We start from the raw sequence: 9646 nt of genomic DNA, 5'->3' as shown, positions 1-9646 counted from the left end.
TTGAGAAGATAGAAAATTGTCTAGGCAGCAACAGCAATAGATTAAACCCAGAGAAAGAGAACTGAGGTTCAATAACCTGGAAAAGATCAAGCAAGAGGCAGGGCCTGAAGAACTCCCCAGGAACACAGCTCACTGACAACATTTGACTTGGACTGAAGGCTTTTAACACAGAAGTTCCAAATGGACTCATGGATGTTAGAGGAAGCTCATTTCTTGATGACAGGCTTAGTCAGTGTAGGCCAGGGGTCATCCTATTCCCTCCATAAACTTGAGGTCAATTCACTGGAGGGTGAGAAAACCAAGTCTTCCTATCTGGGGCTCCCTGAGAGTGTGTATGAACCCAGTGGGTCTGGCAGGCTGGTCAAGGTAGAGCAGAATCACCTTCCTTCCACCAGGCAACTTGTCCGCGGGTAACTGCAACCCCCAAGAGACCTAAGGATGAATCTTCCCAAAAAGGTCCCTGGCAAACTGATGATCATGGCAGATAAAACAAGCTTAGCTCACTAAACTCCAAACAGCTACACATAAAGTTTTCTTTTAAATTATGACTTGGATATTTTACCTAAGTGACAAACTAGAGACTTGGAAACATCCCAACATCTTATATTTTCATATTTTATTTTTTACATTTAGTGTCACATCACTGACATTATCAATATTTAAGTCATTTGTTATAATCAATAACTTCTATTTGTATTCTGGGCAGGGCCTGCTTGCTTTCTGACAGCTAATTCTTTTTGAAAATCTGTTCTGATTCTAACTTTTTTTTTTTTTTTTTTTTTTGAGAAGGAGTTTCCCTCTGTCACCCAGGCTGGAGTGCAGTGGTGTGATCTCGGCTCACTGCAACCTCTGCCTCCTGGGTTCAAGCCATTCATTCTCCTGCCTCAGTCTTCCAAGTAAGTGGGATTACAGGTGCGCACCAGCACACCCAGCTAATTTTTGTATTTTTAGTAGAGACAGGGTTTCACTATGTTAGACAGGCTGGTCTCAAACTCCTGACCTCAAGCGATCTTCCCACCTCGGCCTCCCAAAGTGCTAGGATTACAGGCATTGATTCTCACTTTTTATAGGCAGCCATGGGTGAGCCAGACTGCCATTCACTGAATATAGTCGTCCTTATCCCATGAGCACAGAGCTAAAGGATGATGATATGGTGGGGCTACAGGATGTACTCTCAAGTCTGTCTGATATACCTTATGGGAGACCAAATTGCTGGGAATATTTGAGGGAGGAAATATCTTCTACTAAAAACCAACAAGGAACCAGGAGGCTAAGCCAAATTAAATAAGGTAGAACTGTTAGTGAAGCTGTGCAGAGATATAAATGAACTTGATGACTCATGAACAGGGAAGAACATGCATTTATACACAAAACACTTATGCTAGAATCGAAGCGGTACAGCAGTACAAATATAAAACAAACATATATTCTCATAGAAGTCCAATAAAACCAAAAGGTTAAGCACCCTAAAGCAACACTAAAACTTTTAGATATCACTGGATTCAGCAGCAACTGAGAATTGTCTTGAATTAGTCTGTGAGAAGGTACAAAAATAGTGAATCCAAACATTTAACTCACAAAGTGATTTCTAATATTGAGTTTCCATCATTCAAATAAAATCCTAAAGTCATCTAATTTGCACTTTCTATTGGCATTCACAGCAAAGACATCCTGAACACTCAATTCTCACTTTATTTTTTATTCACAAACCATGAGTTAGACACAAACGAGAAGCCCTGGCGTTTTCCAGTGTGGTTCACGAGTGCCCTCTAGTGATAGTGAGGTCAGTTAGGATCAGCCATTCCCCCAAATAATTGTTTTAAAAAGTGAGGATTCACTAAATGTTCAATTTCTGCTGTCAATTAAAAATAGATCTTCTGCCACTTTTATTTGCATTGCTATAAACTCAACTTATTCTCTCTCTTTAAATCCATATCTAAGCAAAACCATTTACTAAAGAATATGCAATGCAATCATCTGAAAACATTTCAAATACAGTAACTTTTACCTGATCCCAAAAAGAATACATTGTTTTGAGTGTTGGGAAACCTTTTACCACATAATAAACATGATAACCAATAGTAAAGGAAAATTTTGGAAGTAATATACTTGTGTAATTACTTCATTTCTCTAACTCGTCAGCATTTCAGTGACTGGTTACAAATGATCACAATGCTTAAATCCACAAAACCCTGGTTAATAAATCCCTCATCACTGATTTCTTCCCACTTTTGGAGTTTTTAGAAAATAAATACTTCCAGCAGTTTCCCTTATTCCTTAACTCTCTATCTCAGATTTCTTAAACTGGTGGCCTGTAGGTCAATTGTGGTCTGTAGGCAGGGTTGCTTTACCTTTTAAATTTTATTACTGGATGCTAACACTTAAAAAATACAGATTTCTGACATCTACTAAAGAAAGAAAATCACATTTGGCCATGCTTGCCTGTATTGTCACAGGATGACACATTCTCAGGAGCCAAGTGCGCTGCCCTTTGGGTGAGGCCTATGTTCTCCCTGTAGCCAGGGGCACAGGTCAGCCACCTCAGTCATGAGGGTGACTTACCTGGTCCCTGGAGGCATTTGAGTTGCAACCCCTGAGTGTGTGACCACTTTCGATTCTTCCTGTAAAAGTTCTCTTTCTACTCCTTATAACCAATCTCATCTTATATCATATTAGCACCACACAATAAAAGAAACACACAGCACATACCAAAAGAAATATGCTATTATAAAGAAAAGGAAAAAACACACCTCCGTAATAGAGAAAGAAGAACACATAAATGCAATCTATTTTCTCCAGACTTGATAAAGTTCACTTTGTGCTTATGAATTGTGTCTTCATTCTGAGGTGACAAAACTCTCACCATGGGTTCCTGTGTAGCAAATAAGCAACGTAGATCCTCACTGTCACAAAGCACCTGCTCACATCCCAAGATTTCTCTCTTAGAACCAAAGTCTAGGCTTTCAGTTGAATGTCAAATCAGGACATAGAAAAAGAAACATGACACTCACGGGTGTGCTGCTGTCGGAGAAGGTGTTCATGCTGACAGAGCTGCTCAGCTTCTCTGAGGAGAGGGAGGGTGGGGACGGGCTCCTCTTCTCCAGGGGCTCCTGCCGCTGCAGGTACTCTCGCCATGCTCGCTGAATGCTGAAACAAAACAAAACAGCACACACATGATTACTGCTGGATCATAGCCCACAGACTCAGAAATTCACAAGGAGTCTGAAGGAATTGGCTTTGGTGACAAGGGAAGTAGAACACACAGCATGTGATGTAGTTAACCAAGAGACCTGAACTTTAACTTCAATTCGGCCACTGAGACTGTCTCCCTGCCTTACTGGTTTGACTTTCACAGACTTGACTGCACTCAACTGGCTTAAAAGAGTCAACTTAATAATAAAATTCAATGGTCAAAACAAACTAATTCGCACAAGTAAATGTACTTTGATTTATGAGACACAAAACTCTTTCAATTTTTCATCTTATATTTTAAATGAGAATAATAAATAGGCTGACTACTACTTCTGCATTCACTCAGTGTGTGATTTCTGAGGGGCCATTCTGTGCCAGGGTCAGCCATAGACTCTGAACAGGGACTCTGCCGTGCACAGCTCCAGAGCTATCCTTTGCATGACCGCAAGGTGAAGGGTGTCAGTGATGTGCCACGCAGTCTGCATGGCCAAATGCAGTGGCCCTGATGTGGGGCACAAGGCAGGCGAAAGCACCGCACCATGGGTTTTATATACTGTGGAAGGGAATAGAAAAAGGACAAAGATTATAAAGAAAGAAATGGACAAAGATTATTCAAGTGTTATGTACTACCCAGAGAATTAATGTCATGTGATCAGGCAGCTATTTCAGGTTTCACCTAAGGAAGTTATTTTCTGTGATTAGTATCAGAAGAAATAAATTATCTTCTGCTTAGGATAATAGAAACCTCTTCTTAGTATAAGCTAACTGACTCCCCCATGGACAGACTGTGTATTAGCCCGTTTTCATGTTGCTATGAAGAAATACCTGAGACTGGGTAATTTATAAAGAAAAGAGGTTTAATTGACTCACAGTTCTGCATGGCTGGGGAGGCCTCAGGAAACTTACAATCATGGTAGGAGGCACCTCTTCACAGAGTGGCAGGAGAGAGAATGAGTGCTGAGTAAAGGGGGAAGCCCTTTGTAAAACCACCAGACCTCCTGAGAACTCACTATCAACAGAACGGCATGGAGGAAATTGCCCCCATGATTCAATTATCTACATCTGGTCACACCCTTGACATGTGGGGATCATTACAATTCAAGGTGAGATTTGGGTAGGGACACAGAGCCAAACCACATCAGACTGGCTTCTGATCTTTGAGATTAACATCTAGGTTTTCATAGGGGGTCACTGAACACAATCTAACCTCTTCTGGGAGTCAGCAGTACATGCAGACCAGTTGTTAGGATTCAGCCTTTTAAAGTAGTTTAAGATAGCTGTATTATTTCCATCACTATCTTTTCTAAACTCCTGGAAGCATCTGATCTTCTGTAATTCTTCCACGCACAACCTAAGTCATTAAAGTTGTTTCTGAATAAACAAACTGATTTATTTTCATTTGACTGGAATAGTTCAAAGATCATTATCAATTCTCAATGGTCACAGGATATAAATAACACAAAAATGCTACCACATTATCGAATTTGTATGTTTCCCTAATTTATTAAAGGTCTGAGAATTATAATGCTCAAGGAAAAGTCCAGAAACTGTAGTGAAAACAATACTTTTGGATCAGTGGTCAATTCCCTGAAGCTAGGAAACTTAAGCTTTTAGGGGTTCTTCCTTAAAGGCCAGGAGCCTATTCCAAGACCCTGATGAGGGGCTCTTCATGATTTGTATAGAATTGTAAAATAAGGTATTTTAGAGTGTTTTTTTTTTTAAGGACTTTTCAGATTATACATACTTCAAGCCCCACTAAAGCAGAATCTGGCCCAAATTTGAATTATACTTGGTCACTGTTTTATTGTGAAATCTTGCTCAAAGTGCATTTCTATTTCTGTTTTTCTTTGGCTTAAAGATTTGAAGCAGAATGGGAAGGGCGTCCTGTAAGATTGCCCGCCTGAGTTTGGTGCTCCTGTTGCTTCTTCAGGACCCGTCATATCAGTGAAGAGTGAACTTAAGGAAGCTGTCGGTGATTTTCAGATCCTCCGAGTTGCTTGGGGTATCCCAGAGCCCAGCTAACAAGTTCTGCTGCTTGCAGGTGCCTCAAGTCTCTAAACCTGCCCATCAAAAGCTCAAAATGTGTAACATTTTAAAGGCAGTTTAAAAATTAGAAAATGTTGACAACCCATAGAACACCCACAACTTTCTAGGACTTTGCGGTATTCTACACTGTCTTTTTTATTCCCCCCTTTAAATCGTCTTCATTACTCAGAAAATATAAAAACAAAATATAGTGACCATTTGAGATATTACATTTTAGCTTGTTGAACACCAGAGGGCAGAGTGACACCTGTAAAGAACCAAGTAACATTGGGCAAAGCTGAGATGAGAGGTTTGCAAAGGAATTTGCACTTAAAACATCCTCTTCTCCCTCCTGGTTTTATGGAATTTGGAAATAGGCATACCAGTTCTCCTTAAGTCAGGTATTAAGAAGACAATATTATTTTCTTCCTAGTTAATGGATATCCTTTTTTTAATTTATAAGGTGATAATATTAAGTACTTTTAAAATATGTATTTAAAACATCTATACATCCACTGACTTTCTTAATACAGGAGTTATTTTATTTTGTAATATTTACTTTATAGACATCCACATATGTAAAAACAATGTATTACACGACCTTATTATTTTTAAAACATGCCATAATATGATATATATATTTCTCGTTACTACTTGTCCTTCATAATTACAGTTTTAAGGACTAGATAAGCTGGACGAGTCTTTAAATTAGCATTTGGGGTTAAAAAATGACAGGGCCCTCATGTCACACCAGGCTATTACCCAAAATTGCTACACTGTTTTTTAGTGATGGAGCTATGCTATGTTACTCTCTGTATCATAGAAAAGTGTTTACATCACATGTTATTTACTTCCCTTGGCCATTCCTACAACATGACCTTCAAAGATTAAATTGTTCCAATATTAAGCTGTCTTAATACCATCTCCAGATGCTATTTTACTGTAAGAGGGAACTAAAATAAAACGTAGAAGCACCTCATCTCTCAATCATAATGAATCACTTTCAGCCTTCTTCTCGTAGATGTATCATAATTCCTGCTCACAAGTCTCCTTTGTGGCCACAGAGTAAATTACACACTACCTTGACATTTTTATTTTTGAAACTAGACAATGCTATTCATATAATTCTTTAAAGGCTTGTTAAAGTAAGAAAGCACATTTGTGTGTTCCTGTATTTTGAATTATAAATAAAGTGTAAGAGTTTATATCTAAACAGATGACAAATACATTTTCAATAATTTTTTTTTTGCCAGGTCAATTCCTATCTATCTTCTCTCATAGCAGGGGTGGCACAATCTGCCTGCCTCTGCCCTTTTTCTGTATATCCCTGTTTGTTTTACAGTGCAGTTGGCTCTCTCGTGCACTCACAGCCATTTGGGGGACTCACAGTCTGTGCAGTCCTGGTTGCCAAGGGATGTGTTTATCTAGAAGAGCAGAGGAGAGGAAAGGGCTCTCAGAGAGCTAGGGTGCTTAGAGAAGGCTTGAGGGAGTCCTAGCATTTTAATTAGTCCTAAGGCATGGATAAGATTGAGATTGATAGGGAGGAAGAAAATCTTTGGGCAAAGGCACAGAAGTGAAGACAACAGGCAGGAAGCAGGAGGATCCCAGAGAAGAGCAGTTAAGTCTGAGGCTACAAAGTTGGGAAGAGGATCTCAGAAGCCACCTGGGGTCAGGTTGGGGGCAGACTGGGCAGTTGGGTGCAGACTGGGCAGTGTGGGCAACTCTGCTTTGGTGAAGTTGATAATTGACAGATGTTTCAACTTTTCAAGAACAGCCAGAAATGTTGATTTTTTTAATGAGAAAGTACTATTTATTATATGTTACCAAACAATTATAAAAAACTCAAAATACATTATGACTCAAGTAGGCTGAATTTAGGGATGAACGAAAGAGGACACGGTGAGAGAGGATACATTGAATCTGAGTTTCCTGGAGACAATAGCTGATGTACATAGAGCTCTTTTTTGTGTGCATTCTCCCATTCAATCCTTACCACAAGTGAGCTGTGAGGGAGGCACCATGATTATCACATGGGTAGATTTTGCGTGCCCAGTATTAATTTCTCCTTTTCATTGGTTTTGCGGATCCACCAACTCTCTACTAGTGAGCTTTGGATGAAACAGATTCTACCCTATCACTGTAGACGGTGGCCCATTCCCCTGGGCTCACCAGCCAGAGGGCAGTGGTTAGTTCATTTTGGAGATGCACACATGGTTCAAGCCAGGTCTATTAAAGGCTGCTCTGGGGATTGTACTGAGACTACTGAGAAAAAGGCCCTCTTTTTCATCTAAAGTTTCAGCAAGCAGAGCTGAAACTACCTGCAAGCCTAGAGCTGGCAGTGGCCACTCTGTTGCAATGTTGGGAGAGGCCACATGAGAATGAATCATGGGAAGAGCAGAGTTTACAGAAGAGGAAAGACAGATGCCTGATGACCTTGCCCAACCACCTGGGTTTCACTGTGCTTAAAGCACGTTAGACCATGGGTGTTTCTGTTATGTGATTCAATATAATCTTGTTTACATCTATAAATTAGTTTGAGTTGAGTTTCTGATACTGACAACCAAAGAGTCCTGGCCAGTCTCAGGGAACAAGATGGGAAGTGATCATCATTCCCAACACTCGGAGCAGATCCCTGGCCCCCATTACATGTGTTCCCTCCTTAAGGGTCAGCAAAAGGCACAAATGGAGAAGCAGAGTGGGTTTGGCTTGTCATATACTGACTGTGAGTGGAGAAGGAGAACTCCTACTTGTTTCAGTCTGTTTGCTGATTTTTCTACGTGCAGCTAACTAAAAGCTATCCTAACAGATATATCATATTTTCATCATTTGTTACCTATCCCAACGCTGTATCCTGATACAAACTTGCTCAAATGTCAATACGGGGCCACTGCATGCAACAGGCAGGTTTCCCACAGAAACTGCCCTCTCTCTCCAGCCTGCTTCCCCTCCACTCCAGCATCCGTCTGGTTTGTAGCTCTCGACTTCACTGCCACACTGATGGATGATGCTTCCTATGCACCAGGGCCTATGCCCTCTTGGCTCTTTCCACAGGTCTCTTCTCAAATACCTATGACTCTGCAGACTGTCAAGAATGCCGATGTTCTCACACACGAGAATTGGGGCAATTTGGGTCCTGGATCTATAACACTCTTTTCTTTATAAGGTCTGAGAAGGCACTTCAGAAATAATGCACTCAGGGTTACTGAGTCTAAGAAAGAGAATAGTGGTCCTGCAATGCTATTAAACACCCAAAAAGAAGAGTATCAGATTAGGCCAATCCAGTTGCCTCTTTTCAAACAAGTCCTCTTCCCCCACTAGAATGTACAATCCTTGAGGGCAGTGACCACTCCACAGTTCTGGGACATATGTTACAGGTGATTAACAAATGTAATTCTTCTAACATTGCATCCCAGAAATAGCTCAAAAAAGAAAAAGTTTTATCTCATGATAAAGCGTGCTTAGAGTCATAGAGGTTCTTGCCTAGTTACCTCTCATGAGCTGTAGCTTTAGACAAAATACTAAACATGCTGGCCTCACTCTTGCTTATCCATAAAATAGGAGTAAGAATAACGTCTTTGTAACCCCTGCAAGAAGTCAAAGATAATGTATGTAAGTTACTTAGCCCAAACTTGACAAATAGAACTCCTAGATAAACTATTACAATTATTCAAGGAAAGGACATATCAAACACTTTCAAATACTTTGAAGTCACCGTTGCAAGTCATCTAAGGATCCCTCCTGGCAATGTTTTATTAGCCCAAGTGGACATAAAAATATGTTTGAAAAAAGTATGTTTGCATGGAAAAAATACACTAGACTAAATGTCTAGTCTTGAATTTTCTCATTGAAAGCTGATTACAATTTAATAAGACATGTTAGCATTCTCATTTTACAGAGAAGTGCAGCTGAGGCCCAGAGAGGCCATTGGTGTTCCCAAGGTCACACAGCAGGTAAAAAGCAGAGCTGGGATTTGAACCTAAGTTACTCAAATTCCAAAGTCTGTGCTCTCAACCACTCTTCTCTCGTATCTTCTTTTAATTAAATTTTCGACTAAAGTAGATATGTATTACTCTCACATGCAATTTAATAAGGGTTTACTAAACATCTTTAAAGTTCTTTTGTAAATGCTCTCTCAGAGGGGCGGAGCAAGATGGCCGAATAAGAACAGCTCCAGTCTCCAACTCCCAGCGCAAGCGACACAGAAGACCGGTGATTTCTGCATTTTCAACTGAGGTACTGGGGTCATCTCACTAGGGAGTGCCAGACAATCGGTGCTGGTCAGCTGTTGCAGCCCAACCAGCGAGAGCTGAAGCAGGGCAAGGAATTGCCTCACGTGGGAAGCGCAAGGGGGAAGGGAATCCCTTTTCCTAGCCAGGGGAACTGAGACACAGAACACCTGGAAAATTGGGTAACTCCCACCCCAATACTG

General features: G+C 40.5%; 1 protein-coding gene across 1 annotated transcript in view; it reads right to left on the bottom strand.

Annotated features, from left to right (window-relative positions):
• Positions 1–1949: 1949 nt before the first annotated feature.
• The window catches only part of IQCJ (IQ motif containing J), a 189765-nt gene continuing 182068 nt past the window's right edge, over positions 1950–9646 (bottom strand). Inside the window, exon 4 of the mRNA XM_017890524.1 lies at positions 1950–3147. Coding sequence (XP_017746013.1) covers positions 2964–3147 — 184 coding nt within the window. The 3' untranslated portion in view covers positions 1950–2963. The remainder of the gene's footprint in view (positions 3148–9646) is intronic.

The sequence above is a fragment of the Rhinopithecus bieti genome, unplaced genomic scaffold (assembly GCF_001698545.2).
Source record: "Rhinopithecus bieti isolate Rb0 unplaced genomic scaffold, ASM169854v2 scaffold_17971, whole genome shotgun sequence".
Classification (NCBI taxonomy): Eukaryota; Metazoa; Chordata; class Mammalia; order Primates; family Cercopithecidae; genus Rhinopithecus; species Rhinopithecus bieti.
Note: the sequence above shows the minus strand (reverse complement) of the source record. Positions and strands in the feature narration are given on the sequence as shown.